General features: G+C 46.2%; 1 protein-coding gene across 8 annotated transcripts in view; it reads left to right on the top strand.

The window, feature by feature from the left end:
• DYSF (dysferlin) overlaps window positions 1-19,268 on the top strand; it is a 300,238-nt gene that overhangs the window by 223,142 nt on the left and 57,828 nt on the right. For 6 of the 8 annotated variants that reach the window (XM_043544959.1, XM_043544958.1, XM_037898404.2 and 3 more), the window contains 3 exons: window positions 454-516; window positions 12,842-12,940; window positions 14,761-14,889. In XM_043544959.1, the coding sequence (XP_043400894.1) occupies window positions 454-516; window positions 12,842-12,940; window positions 14,761-14,889 (291 nt within the window). The remainder of the gene's footprint in view (window positions 1-453; window positions 517-12,841; window positions 12,941-14,760; window positions 14,890-19,268) is intronic. The other 2 variants (XM_043544960.1, XM_043544961.1) reach the window with 1 other exon arrangement.

Below are 19,268 nucleotides of genomic sequence, written 5' to 3'. Positions count from 1 at the left end.
TCTGGGCCGTACTCTGATTTTCCTAGTGAAGACAAGGAAGGCACATTGGTAAGGCAACACCAGGGACACTTGGCCTGTAATTGTCTATGCTGTCCCTGATCCACGTGCAGAAACTTTCAGTCTCCAGGACTGTCAATCTGTCTCTTTTCCCCAACACTAAATTCACTTAACACTGCCCAACCCCAACCCCCACAAACCCTTCTGTTTTCCTCAGATTTGGATTTTCCTGAACATTTTAGCTTATCCTAAAAATAGCTATGGAAATGATTACAGATCATGGCCCATATCCTCCCCTCACGCTGGCAGAGTCCAGTCTTGGGAGAATGTGGCTCTGTTATTTGGAAGGCTTTTGCATTGTTTTGATTCCTTAATTTTGTTCTAAAATTTGCTTTTGTCGTTTTGTTGAACTGTGTTTCCCTAACCCCATTGCTAACCAGTCATTTTAATTTGTAGCTTGCAGAGGGCATGACCAGCTCCGCTCTAATTAACATGCCAGCTTCTTGGGCCGATCTCCATGTATGTATTGCTTCATTTCTAACTTACTTAAGTGGGTTGCCTGGTTTTCATAAAGACTATCATTTAAAAAAAAATCTTCAAAAATTGGACCAGGGCTTTTGGTAAAAGATTCCTCTGATCTGCTAGAAAAGTGACAGTTTGTGGGCATGTTTGTCTTTGGTCAATCATTTCCCTTAAAGTCAAAGAAACCAAGGTGGGGTCGGGGAGGACAACCAGAAAGTATCCTCCCTCCTATTCCGATTGTAAGTGCCCAGCTATGCATGTTCTGGAGGGCTGGCCTTGTGAAGAAGAAGGGATATGGGTTTGAGTCCAAGATGTGGGATTAGGTGGAAATTATCCAGATCCTGCATGGCAGTTCGTGATGCTCTAGATCTTCTTTACCCAGTTCATTTGTCAAAGTGGTATGTTTTCTCATCATTTGTGGGAAGAGCTAAAAAAAAACATATTCAGGGTGAAACCCATCCCTGTTTAGGGGACTAATAGGAGACCTAGGCACCATTTAAGTCCTCAGCATTGGTCTTAAGTGGGACATAAGCCGTGTAGAGACAAGTGGTGCTGGTCCACTGCACTGGACAGATTTTCAGCCTAAGTGCTTTGAAGGCAGCAGCCTATAGATGGATTTTCAGGGCAATCTTGGTCCCCTGGGTCTAGAGGAGTGCTATGAAGGCTAGAGCTGTATGGAGGGAAGGCCCACAGTTGGTGTCAAATCATTCCGCCTCTCGCCCGTTTGTAACAAAGTGCAGTATCTTGTTCCCACCTTGAATTTTTTGCAAAATCAAAAGTTTGCATAGTTTTTGTTGCCAGACAGGGTGATAAAATTGTGTCCCTTGATCTGTGTCGATAGCCACAAGGTGTAGCTTTGTAGACCTGCAGTGGTCCTGTTCTACGTCAGGGAAAAATTCCACTTGCTTAGACCATGGTTGAATTTGACCCATAAACTATAGGACAATTTCTGCTTCTATTGAAGTCAACAAGAGTTTCCCATGCACCCCTGAAGTCAGAATTTAGCTGCATTGCTTTCCATTTCCCTAACTGGAATAAATCCAAGTAATTCCTCCCGACCAACACTGCCCTCACCTGATTCGTTATGTGTTCATGTATACAACAAAGAAGGGCCAAACCCAATCCCAAAGCCAAAGCCTTTGAAGACATTCAGATCTGAGTCTGTATCTAAACTTTGTGTTTCTCTGGGATTAGGCACAATAAATCCCCTTGGATTTGGTAAGGCTAGGTTCAAATTCTGCTGCTAAAAGAGACCGAGATGGGCTTCCGCAGGCTGTACTGAACAGGTAGTTGATGGAGTATGTTCCATTTGTTGCATTGTAGGTTCTTGCTGCTGCGGCTTTTTGCATGTAAAAAGCCCGCAGTGGCATCTACACAGATATGGTCCAATGTGTCATGTACATTGTGTTCTCATCTCCTTTAAACAGACCCATCTGTCCTGTTGAATGAACACATTTACCTTTAAAACCCAGTATATTTTTTATGCCTGGAAAACGTATCTTTTCCCCAAAGTGGTTTCCTTTCTCCATGCAGAAAGAAGAATGAGTGGCTTTGCTAGGATTTAGAATATGGAAACAAAGGTCCATAAATAGTCTTTTCCCTCCCCCGTTCATCAACATCTTTAATTTAGGTGAATATGTTTTCGCTTTAGTTCAAGTAAAATTTTGAAAAGAAAAAAAAGCTGCAAGTCATTAATTTAAAATAAAAGCCACAGAATATTGGGCTGCAATAAACCAATTCCAGTGCTGGAACCCTATAAGAATGTGATTAAATATAATAAACCTCACGATCTAAAGCCCTGCTGACGCCTCTCGGGGAAAACCTTGGAATCCATTCTGTTTTCAAAGCTGCACCACTCACACCCCATGTATTTGACCCTCCATGTCTCTCTGTTCTTTATTGCTAAGGATCTTTGCACAAAAAAGAGGGCCTTTAGTTGCTTTGGAATTGGGCGTAGAGGCTGCAGCTGGAAAATTTTAGGTTAAATATTTGGAAAAACTTTTATGGCCAAAAATTCCACGCATACAATGCCTCTGAAGTCCACAGGGTCCCACCAGATCTCACTGGGTCTGGATTTGGCCCCGTGGCCCTGGAGGACAGTGAGACAAGATGAGACAGGAGGCTGTGGATTTGTCACCAGTGGCAATCTAAGGTTTAAGACTAGTGTACCCACATCTTCGGGCATGTCCACATGGGGTTTTTACCTTGAGTTAACAGATTCATAGATCCCAGGTCCATTCTGATCATCTAGTTGGACCTCCTATATAGCACAGGCCAGAGGCCTGCCGCAAAATAATTCCTAGAGCAGCTTTTAGGAAGAAAAAATTGTCAGTGATGGAGAATCCACCATGACCCTTGGTACATTGTTCCTCTGTTCTCCCTGCAGCGGAGCCTTTCTGAGAAGAATGCCCAAGCTAGCATGTGGCTATGGAACATTTAAAATGCAGTGATGGGGCTAGACCAAGTAATCTACCAATGAGAACACTTGGCAGCTGTGTCCCTATCTCCTGCCTACCCTTAATACACTGCAACCAATAGAACCGTTGTATGCAGATTAGTTGTAGAGGAAAAGTGATGTCTCAGTGGGTCCACTTAAGAGCTTCACGAGCCATGGACTTGGTCCTATCCATAGGCTGTATAAAGCATAACAGTTACATACAAAAAGAAAGGAGTACTTGAATGCATCCGATGAAGTGAGCTGTAGCTCACGAGAGCTTATGCTCAAATAAATCAAGTTACATACAACAATCAGTAGTAACTTAGCTTAATTACAATTTAATTTCTTCAAGCATAGTGTGTGCACACAAGATTTCAGTGAATTTTAACTACACGGAAAGTTTGAAGAGTCTGTGTTATTCAGTTATTAAGATAATTAGGGTCAAAGGGGAGATGCAAAATTTGTTAAAGGGCCCATTTTAAAATTTTATTTGCTAAACTAGTTAGGTTTATTTGTAATATCTCAGAACATTAATTATGTATTCAAAGATAAGTGCTGGATGTTTGGGGGCTGGATATTCTGTATTTTTCATATGTAAGGCAGGGATTCAGCCTTCGGTTAGTGCACAGCTCAATTCAACCTTCACTGTGGAGTTGCAACTAGCACCTCCATAATGATAATCCCCATCCCTCAGGAAAATCCAATATTTCAACCTTTGCCTGGTGAAATTTTCAGATTTATTTGTTGTTTGCAGTTATATGTAAATTTTGCCATTGAAGACTCTGATATCTGTAAGTGTTCATTGCAGATATTCACGTAATTATTATTATTTTCAGTTATTAGTAGTACTTCAGCAGTGCGCAGAAACACCCCAACTGTGACTGAGACCCCGTTGTGCAAGGGGCTGTACAGACCTTGTTGGTAGACACAGTTTCTGCCCCAAGGATCTTAAAGTCTTGCAACTTGTGCTGTTTTGGCTAGTTGTTGTACTATTGCTTCTGTTCCCTGACTGGATCATTTTTGCAACTAACTAGCAGAGAAAGTAGCAAATTTTACAATCCAGCAGCTTTTGACCACTGTTCATTTCAATGCTTGCTCTTTATGAGTCCTCACACCAGCATGGTGAAATTCCCAGCTGTGCTGGGAGCCTGTGCGCCACTTAACCCCTCAGAATAGGACTTGATTGATGGAGAGTCCGTGTGCTCGTCTGTGCTGTGCAGCAGTGAATTTCCCCCACTAGGAAGATACAGAAGTGATGGGCTGGGTGCAGGAATCCCTCGGTGAAATTCTCTAGGCTGTGCTATGCAGGAGGTCAGATCAGATGATCATAGTGGGTCCTTCTGGCCATACAGTCTATGAATTGTCATCTAGTGTAACATGTCAGGGGCTGCTAATCCCTTTGGAAATGCCTGTTGGCTCTGAATTCACAGACACACTCTCCTAATACACTAAACAACACTTTCCTTTCATTGTCGACAATCCTGAGCCCTGTTCCCTCTCGCTGATTTCTGTGTGGGGTGCTGTGGGGAAGGAGGTCAAAGGCACAAAAGGTAGCTAGGTACCTGATTCTCACTGAAAGTCTCCAGTTTCCATTTGAACTTTAAATTCTCCCCCATGCACCTTGCAGGATTGGACCAGGAGAGAAGAGCATTTGTTTGTTTTCTTGAATGGGCCTGGTTCTCCATTCACACCATTTTGGCACCGGTAGAGCTCTATTGACTTCAGTGGAGTTATCCCAGTTTGCACTGGTGTAGGTGAGTGAAAAGTGAGGCCCACAAGGAAACTCATAAGAACATAAGAATGGCCATAGTAAGTCAGACCAAAGGTCCATCTAGCCCAGTATCCTATCTTTTGACAGTGGCTAATGCCAGGTGCCCCAGAGGGAATGAACAGAACAGGGAATCATCAAGTGATCTATCCCCTGTTGCCCATTCCGAGCTTCTGGCAAACAGAGGCTAGGGACACCATCCCTGCCCATCCTGGCTAATAGCCATTGATGAACCTATCCTCCATAAATGTATCTAGTTCTTTTTTTAACCCGGTTATAGTCTTGGCCTTCACAACATCCCCTGGCAAGGAGTTCCACAGGTTGACTGTGCGTTGTGTGAAGAAACACTTCCTTTTGTTTGTTTTAAACCTGCTGCCTATTAATTTCATTTGGTAACCCATAGGTCTTGTGTTATGAGAAGGAGTAAATAACACTTCCTTATTTACCACATCTGCACTCAGTATTCAAAATGTGGGCGTACCATGGATTTATATAGAGGTGAGCTTTAAAGAACATGTATCCAGAGGGGGGTCAGATTGAGAGGAAGGGTGGTTTTGTGGATAAGGCACTGGATTGGGATTCAGGAGATCTGAGTTCAGATCCTGCCTCTTTCACACACTGCCTGTTTGATCTCCAGGTACATCTATACTGCAGCTGGGAAGCATGATTCCCATGAGATGTATATATGCTGGGGTCTAAAAATAGCAGTTTGACTGCAGTGGCTCAGGCTAGGCAACCAAATATGTGCCTAGAGTCTCTGATGGGCTCGCGCTGCTGTGACCACCCTGCTATTTGCAGGCGCTAGCACGTGTACGGCTATGCGAACCGGGAGTCACACCTCCCAGCACTTGTGTAGACATACCCATAGTCTCTCTGTGCCTTGCATCCCCACCTGTAGAATGGACCTGACAGTGCTTCCTTTCTGCCCACCTTGGTCTGTTTAGATTGTAAGGTGTTTGGGGCCACACTGTCTCTCACTATGCGCCTACCACAGTGCGATGCTGAATTGGTTGGGGCCTCTAAGTGCTACTGTAATATAAAATAATCATGATAATTTGGAGCAGAAGGAGCAATCCCACGCTATTTGCCCAAATCATTACAAGGCTTTTTATTTTGTTGGCTAGTTGTGTCATTAGTTGTAACAAATACAAATAACTCATCCCATGACAAGCTAGTGAGGAGAACATGGGCCAAAAAAAAGAAGAGTTGAAATCTGTAAACTATTTGGAATAATTGGTTATTTGCTGTGTTTGCTACTTCCAAATCAGAGCACATATTTTACGGCTTATCCTGTTACTATTAGCTGGACGAGCTGTCGGGATCAGATATCTACAGCTGAAACTGATAGCTGATATCCCGCTCTGAAACAAAGTCCAGCCCTCCCTCTCCGCATTCCTGCGGTCGCTCCCTCGAGCATTGTGCACATCCCGGTCCATTGTGCCACTCTGGCAGAGGACGTGAAGCGGCGCTAGCGAATAATGGAATCTGGAGGGAAACGCTGCAGAGGCTCCGACGCTCTGGATCGGTTTGTAGAGCAGGCGAAGGCAGTCAAGTTTCTGAGGGGACGTATTATGACATGTAAGCGGTCAGTGCGATGTGTGAGCCTGGGGGCTTTATGCTTCTGTGCAGCCTCACAAACTCCATCCAAGCCGGGTGGTCCAACGGAGCAGGCACAGCAATGGCCATCGGGGCTCTATTTCTGGCTCTATCACTTTCGTGGTGTGTGTCCTCAGAAAAGCCACTTTCCCGCTCTCACCTTCCATTTCCCCTCCCACTTTTCTGGTGGTAAGCACACATGCACAGCCCAAAGCAACCCTAATGCGGGCGCGGGGCGGGGGCAGAACGAGGACAATTACCGACGCCAGTGCACATTGTAAACACAGGGCCCCTGGCCTAGCTGACTTTTGGAGAGAAGCTGTTAAAACAAACAAAAGGAAGTTTAATAGGCAGCAGGTTTAAAATAAACAAAAGGAAGTATTTCTTCCACACAACACATGGTCAGCCTGTGGAACTCCTTGCCAGAGGATGTTGTGAAGGCTAAGACTGTAACAGGGTTAAAAAAAGAACTAGATAAATTCATGGAGGATAGGTCCATCAATGGCTATTAGTCAGGATAGGCAGGGATGGTGTCCCTAGCCTGTGTTTGCCAGAAGCTGGGAATGGGTGACGGAGGAGGATAACTTGATGATTCCCTGTTCTGTTCATTCCCTCTGGGGCACCTGGCATTGGCCACTGTCGGAAGACAGGACACTGGGCTAGATGGGCCTTTGGTCTGACCGACTGTGGCCGTTCTAATGTTCTTTCCCTCATCTGTTTCCAAATGTTTGCGTTATTTAGATCCAAACAAATGTCCATTTTGTCCAAATTTGGGCAAGAAAGCAAAACATTCAAGGTGGAGAACTAATGACACAGTGGGAGAGAAGAAATGCTGCCTGAAATTCCCAGAGATGATCATTTCGCAGCTCTAGCCGTAAATAATTTGGGGGCTGGTCAAAGGAGACTCCTGTGACAGGTTGTACCCCTTGAAGATGCCACCTGATGTGCTGAGATACCACTGAGCCCACCTGTCCTGCTGAGCCAGGCTCTTAAGCCTCCTCTAGCACACACACAAGCTAGGCCACACTCCTCTGCAGAAAGACACAGACACTGTGATCAGCTCTGGGAAGACTCAGCTTAAGGGACTTGCCCCAGCACTCAGGTGCCCACCTCCCTTGGAGTGAAGACCCAAAGGTATATTGTTTTGCACTGTATGGAAAAATCTGCAGCGCGCAAACTCATACATTGGCCCCTCCCTCAAGGTGGAGGAAGATATGCACAACTTCTTGCCCCACCCCCCAGTTAGAAATTATAGAAACTGGGTGTAATAATAAACAAAACAAATTTTATTAACTATAAAAGGCAGATTTCAAGTGGCTAAAGGGGTAGCAAACAGAACAAAGGAGATTACTGAGCAAATAAACCAAAACACGCAAACTAAGCTTGATTCACTAAAGAAACAGGTTACAAAATGTAAATGTTGAATTAGGCAGGATGCAGAGTTTCTGTAGCTCAGAGTTCTAGTTATTTCTTTTTACTGACTGGACCCCTGTCTCAGTCTGGACTCACCTCTGCCTTTCCCTTCAGGTTAGTCTCTTTTGTCCCTTCAGGTTCTTTCAGGAGTCCTTCTCCTTGGGTAGTCCATGGAGGAGAGTCTGGAATGCGTTCCCTCCCAGCCTTAAATAGAATTTACATAAGGTGGGAAGCCTTTTGTTTCCAAACTTGACCTCCCGCTCCTGTGAGTGGAAAATTACTAGAAGTCCAAGATAGAGTTTAGTACCAGGTGGCAGGACCACCTGACCTAGCAGTGTCACAGCTAGTCCCAGGAGAACTCTCAGGAAGAAGAGAGATTAATATCTTCAGTCTTCTTGTTTCTTCCTAATGGGCCATCAGCCCTGTCTGGCTTTTTCATTATTGTACCTGAAGGACTAGTTGTGGGTGACACCCAAAATAGCACATCTGAAATACAGCAACATGGTCAATATTGCTAACTTCAGATACAGAAATGATACGGGCATACAAATTGGATAATCACATTCAGTAAACCATAACCTTTCCAATGGTACCTTACATGAGCCATCTTGCGTAAAGTACATCTCAGTTATGTCATATCCATATCATAAGCATATTTCCATAAAGAATATGGCGTGTAACGTCACAACTCCGACCCTCCCGCCACACTTTTGTCATCGCCTGAAGAAGGATGAGCAGGATTTTCCTCCTCTTTAATTCTGCACCCTCACATCCATGCTGCTGGTCTGTGCTGCTGCATGTACAGCACTGGCATTGATTCATTTTCCTAAAGGATCCCCCAAGGTGATACGAGAATGGGTGGAATGACCCTGTAACAGAGTGCTGGCCCTTTAAGGAGAAGCCCAGGCCTATAGTGACTGCAGCCTAGAATGGAGGTTGGGACAGCAAGGAATTCTGGGATAAGGGGGCAGGGCTATAAAAAGGGACACTTCCACAGACACCTGGAGGGAGCAGGTGCCAGCCACCCTGTTACAGGCCCCAATACACTTGTGTTGTGTGCGGTGCATGATCAGCCAGAAGGGAAACCGATGGGAGCACATGACAGGCTGCTGCCCGTCTTCTGGCTGCCCCTTCGCTGCTCCGTGATGGGAACTGTGGGAATCTTCTAGCATCGGGGGTCTGGTCCATGGGCCAGATTCATTACTGGTGTAACTCTGTTGACATCAGTGTGGTTGATATGCCTCCATGCCCTGTCTCAGCAATGGCTGTAACCTCCAGCCCTGAGATTTTCAATGCATAGGGGTAACCTGCTGCATGATGCTTGAGGGTGAGGGCTATGTGTGACACTGCTTTTAACAGTGAATGGGAGCTTTTCTTGTGTGTGTGTGTGTGCGGGGGGGATTTCACACGGAGCAGTTAAAGAATTGCCTGCATGGATGATCATTTAAGAGTAAGCCACAACATCTCCTGGCCTGGCCCTACGGAGCCCTAACACAATCTGTGTTCCCATCCAGCGTTAGGTCTCACACATGCCATCCCCCATAAAGGGAAACACATCCACCTGATGTTAGACTTTGGTTGGAAAGCAAAGAACTGATTTTTGTCTCTTTAACATTACTGTTTACTTATTAGCACTGTAATTAAGCGTACTCATACAGGGAGGAGTGGGGTCTAATGGTTAAAGCAGGGGACTGCATATCAAGGCTCCTGGGTTGTATTGCTGGCCCTGCTACTGACTCCCTGTATGGTTTTGGGCAAGTCCCTTAGCCTGTCTATCAAAAAGCCCTCCAACCAGCTCTAATAATGATACTGATCTATCTCAGAGGAGGTTGTGAGGTTTACCTCATTCACATCTGTAGAGTGAAACACACACCTATGCGAGGGCCTGCACAAAGACCATGTGCTCTTTTAAGTCCCTTTTAAGTCTTATTTTGCGGGCTTAAGTAGGATTTAAGAGCACATATGCCTTTGGCTGGCCCTTTCCACAGGGCTGAATTTGAGCCCTGATTCAGGAAGGAATTTAAGTTTAGACTTAAATCCCATAGACTTCAATACTGTGATTAAAATTAAGCACATACTTGAGCGCTTTGCTGAATCAAGGCCTTAGTCTCAAAAAGGCTTAGAGATCCTCTGCTGCAAAGGGCCATGTGTTTGTAAAACGCTGTTATTAGACCTTCTTAGAATGTGAATTAATTTCTCTTTAACATAACCCTTCATTTTGCCTTATCACAGTACTCCCTTCCGATATGTCACTTGGTAAAATAAAATGGATTGTTAGATTGTAAAGTGAGAAGGGACCGCTGTGAAAATCTAACCTGACCTCCTGCATAACGCAGGCAAGGGGATTTCCCTGTATTAATTCCTATTTGAACTAGAGCAGATCTTTTGATTTAAAAATTGCCAGGGATGGAGAATCCACCACCACCTTTGGTAAGTTGTTCCAGTGATTAATTAAACTCACTGTGAAAAATGTCCAGTCTGAATTTGTCCAGCTTCAACTTCCAGCCATTGGATCATGTTAGACCTCTGCCCACTAGACTGAAGAGCCCATTGTTAAATATCATTGTTAAATAGCCCATGTAGGTATTTATAGACTGGGATCGAGTCACCCCATGACCTTCTCTTTGTTAAGCTAAATAGGATGAGCTAAATAGATTCATGTGTTGCTCTTCTTTAGTGCCTCTTATGCAGGGATCTCAGCACTTTCTAGACATTAACCAATTCCCCTGAGCATCGCTGTGAGGTAGGTAAAGATTATCCCCATTTTACAGATCGGGGAGGCCAAAATGGAGGCACAGAGCAGTGAATTCCCCTGGCAGCCATGGGAGTCGTGACTGCTCAGCACGTCTGAAAAATTAAGCCACTTAGGGCTTGATCTGTTGCTTGCTGTTATCATTGGCAAAGCTTCCATCAGAATCAGGCCTTACTGCGGTGTCTGTCTATGGATCATGGTGCTGACTTGAGGCATCCAGCTGTGAAAAGTCTCAGCCCAAGTGACTTGCCCATGGCCATGTACCCAAGGACAGAGGCCCTGCACATGGTAAATGTCCCACTTATGTCTGCTGTCGGGTTAAGTGCGACTCCAGTGACTCCTTGGCCCGATGCTGGATCTCTGCCCAGGAGATGGATTCCACCCCTGCTGAGTCAGTAGCCGAGCTGGAAATAGAAACCCAGACTCCCAGTCCTGCCCTCTGATCAGTACGCAGCCTGGCTTCCCAGATAAGACTCTTAAAGTGCTTTTGGCTGTTGCCTTATGATTAAATCAAATCCCCCTAGCCAGTCACTTGCGTGTTGGGTCCTTTGCTTTAACTGGCTTTTCCATTTGCAGGCAAAACGATTAATGTCCTTCGCTATTAACATTCCAGCTGCTTCCTCTGGCTTTTTTTCTTTTCTTTTTCTTCTTTTTGTAACATCAGTAGAAATCAGCAAAAATATCTAACCAAATGCTTTGTCTTGGGGCTGCAGAAGATACCGTGGGTAAGTCGTGAGATTAGTTTAAGTGCTTTCTTTGTAACTTGGTACCTGTGGAATGTCATAATAAAGCCAGGTTGGTTAGGACGTAGATTTTTAAACAATAAAACAAGGGGAGTGATGAAAGGCAAGACTTAAAAAAAAGGAGGCAGCAGAGGCCTCAGAGCTAATTTATGTAATATTGCGATTAAAGACACTGTCTATTCAAGACAGCAATTTGAAGCCTGCACTGTTGGCTTAAAATCTAAATCCAATAAACCTCTACTATGATTCCTCCATTAGGTCAGTGTGATGGAATTTTGTGGACTTCTAAAATAAGACATCATTAGTTTTCAGGAATGTTTCATGAATCACGGTCAAAGCCCCTTCATCTTTGCTTGCATAAATTTCAAAATTGTGCACTTATAATAAAATAATACATATTTTCTGAACCTGACAGCCAGCTTTCTCCTTGGAATAATATCCGCAGTCCTGAAAGCCCATTAGCCCTCCCAGTTTACATAACTGATGAGGTGCAATCTCCTTACTGGCTTTGAGTCTCCTGCCATTCACTTTCAAAAGTCTAAGCTTATGGGATTGGTGATTTCTGTTTATTGTATAGATCTGCATGGTTGTTACGTTCGTCTAGAGCGAGGTGGAATTTCTTGGGTTCAAGGTTTGTTTCAAGGGATCTAGTTAATACTACGGTAGTGTCTAGGAGACCCAGGCATGGACCTTGGCCCCCTTGTGCTAGGCGCTGTACAAACAGAACAAAAATGCAGTTCCGTCCCCAGAAAGTTTACAACCTAAGCTTAGAGTTGGGGGTAGGTTTTATTTATGAGATATCCCAGTACATATCCTCAGCATTCTGAGACATGTGGCCCTGTTGGTCTGGGGGCTATTATAACCCGTCCTTCCTTCCACATGGAGATCCTCAGCAGAGGGCCACCAAGATTGGCAAAAAGCTGCCATCTGGAAACAAATTCTGATGGCTTCTTCTCCAGAACATCTTTGACCCACTTCTGGGGTGAGATTCACCGCTGTGCACAGAGGTTTAGGCACCACTTAGAGTCCTGAATGCCTAAGTGTTGTCTGACAACCTCTGTCTTGGCCACCATACTGGGGATTGACCCAGCAACCAGGGACCCTCAGAGCTAAAGGAAAGACTCTATACAGCTTGGGCTAAAGAGCCAGGTTCTGTAACATATCAAGTCCAAACTACTGAGTTTGGCTGGTCGGGAGTGTGTAAAAACCACACCCCCTCGCCAACATAGCTACAGTGGCAAGGTGTGGACGCAGCGATGCTGACAAGAGTGCTTTTTTGGGCATAGCTAAAGTCATTTGGGGAGGTGGTGTTACTATGCCGGCAGGAAAACTCTGTCTGTTGGCACGCACTGCGTCCTCACCAGGGGGCTCTGCTGATGTAGCTACGCTGGTTGAGCTGTATCAGAAGAGCCTGTTTAGTGTAGACAAGGCCACAGCCTCGCTGTTCTGTGGCTCAGGCCCAAAGGGGAACGTGTAACACCCACTGGGTGCATGGGTTTTGTGCTGGCTCTGTGCACAGGGGTGAATATCAACCATAGCGATTATGTTAAATGGCGTGGTTTTTGCCGGGTGGTTTCCCAAGGGAGATACTTTATTTTTTCCCCCTCTTCCAGGAGGAAGAGTTCATCGACTGGTGGAGCAAGTTCTACGCTTCAACAGGGGAAAGAGAGAAATGCGGCGGCTACTTAGAGAAGGGCTTTGACACAATGAAGGTAACTTCATCTCCTTGTGCCTGAGGCCTTGCAGCAGCTGTCTGATACTGGTTGTCTGTGGAGTGAGATTTATTTTAAAAGGGGAGCGCCAGTACAGGGGTGTTTTTTCCAGACTTGATTCTGACATCAGTGGGAGTTTTGCTGTTGATTTCAACGGGAGCTGGGTTGGGTCCTTGGGACGTGGCATGACTCCCATGTGTAAAGTTAAGCACGTGGGTGGAGCTGGTTGTGGAGCCCTCTCCCACCCCCTCCCAAAAAAACCCAAAACTTTTTTTGGACTAAATTAAAGTACTAGACATTTTGGCCGACAACCAAAATATTTAAATTTAGAAATGCTGCCAGGGTGCCTCATGGAAGCTGTAGTTTCTGTGTCTCATGCTTCCAATCTCCTCTATAGACCGGCTCCCTGGTCGGACTGCATGTCCCATAATGCACAGTCTCCCCTCTTGGAGAAGGGTGGCAGTGCATCGTGGGAGTCCTTGGTCATGGGGGATGTAGTCTGGCTGGGGAGCCCAGCCCATAGAAGAGAAGGGGGACATGAGACAATTGAACTACAAGTCTCATGAGGCACTGAGGCACCCTTCCTTAACTGAAGTATTTCTCTTTAGGGGTGTTCCCTTTTTTTGGGTGAAAAATCCAAATTTCCTCCAGCAAACAAACATTGTTCAGAAAAATTTTGTTTGTTGAAAAGCCATATTTCTGATGAAAAACAGTTTCAACAGCTGGACAATTTTTGACCAGCTATACGCACAAGTAGCTGTTTGCAGCGTCGAGGCTTATGGGCTGGGTGTGGCAGGGAGCTACCAGTCTACAAGTATTAGAAGAGTGTGGGGTGGCCACTCATGCATTCCCAGAATACTCGTCATTCTTGTACCAATGGGCCTGCCCCCGCCGGCGTGATCTCACATGCATGGCGTTTGCGAGGTCACACCAGTGGGGGTGCAGTGGCACGCTTTCAAAATAGCATCCCCCATCGGATATTGGACAAAACCATGTCTGGTTTTGTTTCAGCACTGGGCTGGGAACAACTAACCACCCAAAAAGAGGACTGTCTGGTTTATAACCGAACAAATGACCTGCCTAGGAGAGCATGTACCCCAAGGAAGGAGAGGATTGTTAAGGCTAGTACAAGAGGGATGAATGAAATCCTCAATCCCACAGTGACGAGTGTATCATAACAACCCCCGTTGAATTTAAAACAGAGAAATCATCGCCTGACTGCCAGGAATGGTGCGATCCCTTGGGCTATGAAAAACCCTCCATGGGGAAGCAGCGGGAGCCCTGTTGCTTGAGGATAGGTCTACACTGGAATTAATAACCCACGGCTGGTCTGTGCCAATTGACTTAGGCTCTCGGGGCTTGGGCTAAGGGGCTGTTGCATTGTTGTGTGTGTGGGTCAGGGTCAGGATGGATCCCAGACTCTAGGCCCATGCTAGCGGGGAGGGTCCCAGAGCCTAGGCTGCAGCCCAAGCCCAAACATCTTCACCTCAATTGGCCAGCCCTATGAGCCCGAGTCAGGCATACCCTGAGTCATTTAAAACCTCAGAGTGCTTGGAGAGTGACAATCCCACATTGGCCTCAAGGGACAGTCTAGGTCAGTGGTTTCAACCTCTGGTCTGCGGACCCCTAGGGGGCAGGTCTGCAGACAATGTCTAAGGGCTCCATGAAAGGTCATTGTTACCATAGTGATCTGAAAGACTTTCTTTAGGGCTCTGGGAGTAAGGCAATACAGAGGCATCCATGGTATTCTGCAGATGGTGTGCGTCTTGTACTTTAGGGGTGAAATTCATCCTTTTACTCAGAGGGGTTTTCCTCCTTAGGTCTACGAGACAGAGCTGGAGAATATGGAAGAATTTGAGAGGCTCTCCGACTTCTGCCACACCTTCAAGCTCTACCGCGGCAGAACACAGGACGTTAACGAAGATCCCTCCGTGGTGGGGGAATTCAAGGTCCGACGGCCACTCTTGATACCCAGAGTCACTTGACCTAGCGCTAGTCAACTGGAAACTAGCAGCGAAACCCTCTAGCGCGTGCCCGTGAATATTTCTTTGTTATAAAGCAGGGAAGGATCTGTTGGACCCCGGGCCTGACAGAAGTCGGGAGCGTTGCAGAGGGCAGAGCAGACAAGAGTTGGTGCTTAACATGCTGGATGCGACGCGTGTGTCTACACTGCAAACACAGGGTGTGATTTCAGCTCATGTAGACCTACCCCAGCTAGCTCTCATTTAGCTAGTGTAGGTCGCAGAGCAGTGAAGCCAGGGAAGCTTGTTCAGCAAGCGCTAACCCCATGAATAATTACCCAGGGTTCCAGGTGGCTTTGTACAGTGGCTTCACTGCACCCGTGTCTGAGCTCGCTGGTTCAAAGCTAGGTGGGCTATGATTGTTCGAGTTGCAATGACACCCTGTGATTACAATAGAGCGAGGCTTGGCAGAATTTGATTTTTATTTTTTTTAATAATTTCGGCAGCTAATGTCAATGCTTATTTTGTTTGTTCCCCCCGTCACCCCCCCGCCCTATTTTTATTTACTGAAATGTTCACAGTTGCGTGAAGTTATGGGTTGGAAGCATTTATTTTCATTTTTATCAGTTTAAAGTTTCACAGTTACAGGGAAGTGTGGAGGGCCAGACGATGAGGGTGTCAGATAATTATTTAATGACAAGAGACAAGGAGATGACAAAAGTTAAAGCTTTATAATAGTTAAAACACAATCTGTCAACATTGTATGTCATAGAATCATAGGGTTAGAAGGGACCACGAGGGTCAGCTAGTCTAACCCCCTGCCAAGATGCAGGATTGCTTGTGTCGAAACCATCCAAGACAGATGGCACTGTCGTATGCAGTGTAGTTGTAGCTGTGTGGGTCCCAGAATATTAGAGAGACAAGGAGGGTGAGGAAATATCTTTTATTGGACCAGCTTCTGGTGGTGAGAGACAAGCTTTGGAACCACACAGAGCTCTTCTTCAGGCCTGGGAAAAGTACTCCCAGCCTCACAGATAAAGGCAAGGTGGAACAGATTGTTTAGCATAAGTAGTTAGCACATATTGTAAGGGACCATTCAAAGTAGAATGGCCCGTTAGCACCTCTGCAGTCAGAGGTCAAAAGGAGGAGTGTTAGTGGGTTACAGGTTGTTGTAATAAGCCAGAAATCCAGTGTCTCTGTTCAGTCCATGGGTTTTTGTGTCTAGCAGAGTAATGAATCATTGGTGTTGATCACTGTAGCAGGGGAGATATGGCTGCAGGTTTTGTATCTTGTTCTAGCAAGGCCTGGTGCTGCTTTGAGTTGGCATGTCCTGGTCTGTGGGGAGCTTGCTTCTCATGATGAGCTTGCAGAGGTTGGGGGGTTGTTTTAAGGCCAGAAGTGGGGGTTCAGGAAAGATTTCCTTTAGGATGGAGTACCCATCAAGTATGGGTTGTAGTTGTTTGATGAAACCCTCTATAGGTTCCAGGGTGGGGTGGTTCCTGACAACCAACTCAGAGCGGCACCAGAACAACAGAGGAAAACCTGCAGACATATCTTCACTGCTACAACGATCAACACCCCCCACAACACACCTTTCCAGATGCCTTCATCCTACACATGCCCATCACATGTTCCGTACCTTATCCAGTGCACTAAATGCCCCACTAACCACCATGTGGGTGAAACCAGACAGTCACTGCGCTCTCAAATGAACTCACACAGAAAAATGACAAAAGACAAAAGCAACCCATCACCTGTGGGCGAACACTTTTCACGAAGCGATCGCTCCGCATTGACCTCTCAGTCCTCATCCTCAGAGGAAACCTGCACAACACTTTCAAAAGACGGCTACAAAACACGAAGCCTTGGTCTCCACTGCGGAATTACTCTGAGACAGCCATGTCGCTGAGCTCAGGTGGGTGAATAATCCACACTCCTGAGCAACGTCGTTATATGGACCTAAGCGCTGGTGTAGACGTCTCCCACTGACACAGCTACCGCCTCTGGCGGCGGTGGAGTTGTGACGCTGACGGGAGAGCTCTCTCCTGTCCTCACTAGAAGCACGACAGCAGCACAGCTGCATTGGTGTAGTGGCACATGATGCAAACTTCTCGCGTAGACCTGCCCTTAAAATCACAGACGGAAGAGAGACGCTGGATTTCTGGTTTATTACAACAATCCATCACCCACTAACCCCCTCTTTTTGTCCTGTGACAACAGGAGCGTTAATGGACCACTTCACCTTGAATGATCCCTTACAATATGTGCTAACTATTTATGCTAAACAATCTGTTCCACCTTGCCTTTTGCTGTGACGCTGGGTGTACCTTTCCCAGACCTGAAGAAGAGCTCCTCAGGTCTGTCTACACAGCAAAGAAAAATCTGCAGCTAGCCCATGCCAGCTGACTTGGGCTCACGGGTCTCGGGCTGTGGGACTGTTTCACTGCTGTGTAAACCTTCCGGCTTGGGCTGGAACCTGAGCTCTGGGACCCTCGCACTTCGCAAGGTCCTCCATCCAGAGCCCAGATATCTACACAGCAATGAAACAGCCCCAAAGCCCGAGTCCCGTGAGCTCAAGTTGGCTGGCATGGGCCAGCTGCGGGATGCTAGTTGTTGTGTAGACACACCTGGTGTGTCTCAAAAGCCTGTCTCACCAACGGACGTTGGTTTAATAAAAACCTGACCCACCTTGTCTTTCTGACATCATTTGTCAAAATTGTAGCAGCATTTTTCTTACTTGGCCTGTCTGTAAATTTAGATTATTTTCAATGGAAATATTTTTTGTTGGTTTCTGTGTGTCCGGTGAAATCCATGGGGAAGCAGCGGGAGCCCTGTTGCTTGTAGCAGCATTTTTCTTACTTGGCCTGTCTGTAAATTTAGATTATTATCAATGGAAATATTTTTTGTTGGTTTCTGTGTGTCCGGTGAAATCCATGGGGAAGCAGCGGGAGCCCTGTTGCTTGAGGATAGGTCTACACTGGAATTAATAACCCACGGCTGGTCTGTGCCAATTGACTTAGGCTCTCGGGGCTTGGGCTAAGGGGCTGTTGCATTGTTGTGTGTGTGGGTCAGGGTCAGGATGGATCCCAGACTCTAGGCCCATGTTAGCGGGGAGGGTCCCAGAGCCTAGGCTGCAGCCCAAGCCCAAACATCTTCACCTCAATTATCCAGCCCCATGAGCCCGAGTCAGCTGACATGCAGATATCTAATTGCATTCAGAGCATACCCTGAGTCATTTAAAACCTCAAAGTGCTTGGAGAGTGACAATCCCACATTGGCCTCAAGGGACAGTCTAGGTCAGTGATTTCAACCTGTGGTCTGCGGACCCCTAGGGGGCGGGTCGGCATTTACCGATAAAAATCAAACACTTCCATGTCTAAGTGTGGACAAACCCCAGGTCACCTCTAGAGCCCATGTTATGGATAAGATGTTAAAGTCTTGATGCAATGGCCTATTTATTTGTATTACAATAGCACCTAGAAGCCCTGGTCTGCTCCACCCCATTGTGCTAGGAGCTGTACAAACAGAGAACAAACAGACAATCCCTGCCCCAAAGTTCTTACAATCTAAGTAAGAAGAAGTTGCACTTAACACCACTGTAGTGTGGCTGGCAGAGGGCAGCTGCTGTGTTTCACTTAGAGGGGGCAGCATTTCAGTGGTGGGCAAGTGATTCTCCATAGTGTGTGTGGGAGAGAGAATGTGCATTGTACGCTGTCACCAGAGCGCTTTGGGATCCTGCCGAATGAAAGGTTTTGTAGAAGCAGACTGGATTGGTGCTTATTAGGATGAAAGATTTATTATTAGCACCCCCATGGAGAACTGGTCATAACAGTGTACAAACAAACGCAATCAGAGCAAGGTCTGACTGCCTTATCCCCTGGCGATGGCCACATTCTGAACCGATACAGGCTTAGACATAATCCGTGTGGAAAATCACATCTGGAGTCAGCACTGCCTGTGGCTGACTGGGTCAAAACAATGGTGCATCTTTCTTCCCTGGGGTGGGGACAGCATGTGTGTGAGAGAGCTGCCAGGCTGTCTACGCAAGTGCTCGGAGCCAGTCCCTTCAGGGCACTAGCTCCACTGGTCTCTCTTTGAATGGCTCTGTAGCAAATGATGCTTTGTGCATGTAAAGCACCTTTTCATCTGAGGATCTCGGCTCCTTAAAAACATTAAGAGCTCAGTTCTCATTTGCACTAATGGTCCTTTGCACCATTCTGGCAGCGTAAGGGGACAAATGACAGCAGCGTAAATGAGAATCAAGGTCTAAGTAATTCAGCCTCAGATGTCCCTTGCATAGTAATTAAGAGCATATAGGATATGTCTACACTGCAATTAGACACCTGCGACTGGCCCGTGCAGGCTTG

This window comes from Chelonia mydas, chromosome 4 (assembly GCF_015237465.2).
Source record: "Chelonia mydas isolate rCheMyd1 chromosome 4, rCheMyd1.pri.v2, whole genome shotgun sequence".
Classification (NCBI taxonomy): domain Eukaryota; kingdom Metazoa; phylum Chordata; order Testudines; family Cheloniidae; genus Chelonia; species Chelonia mydas.
The sequence above is the reverse complement of the archived record's forward strand: the minus strand, read 5'-3'. Positions and strand labels throughout refer to the sequence as shown.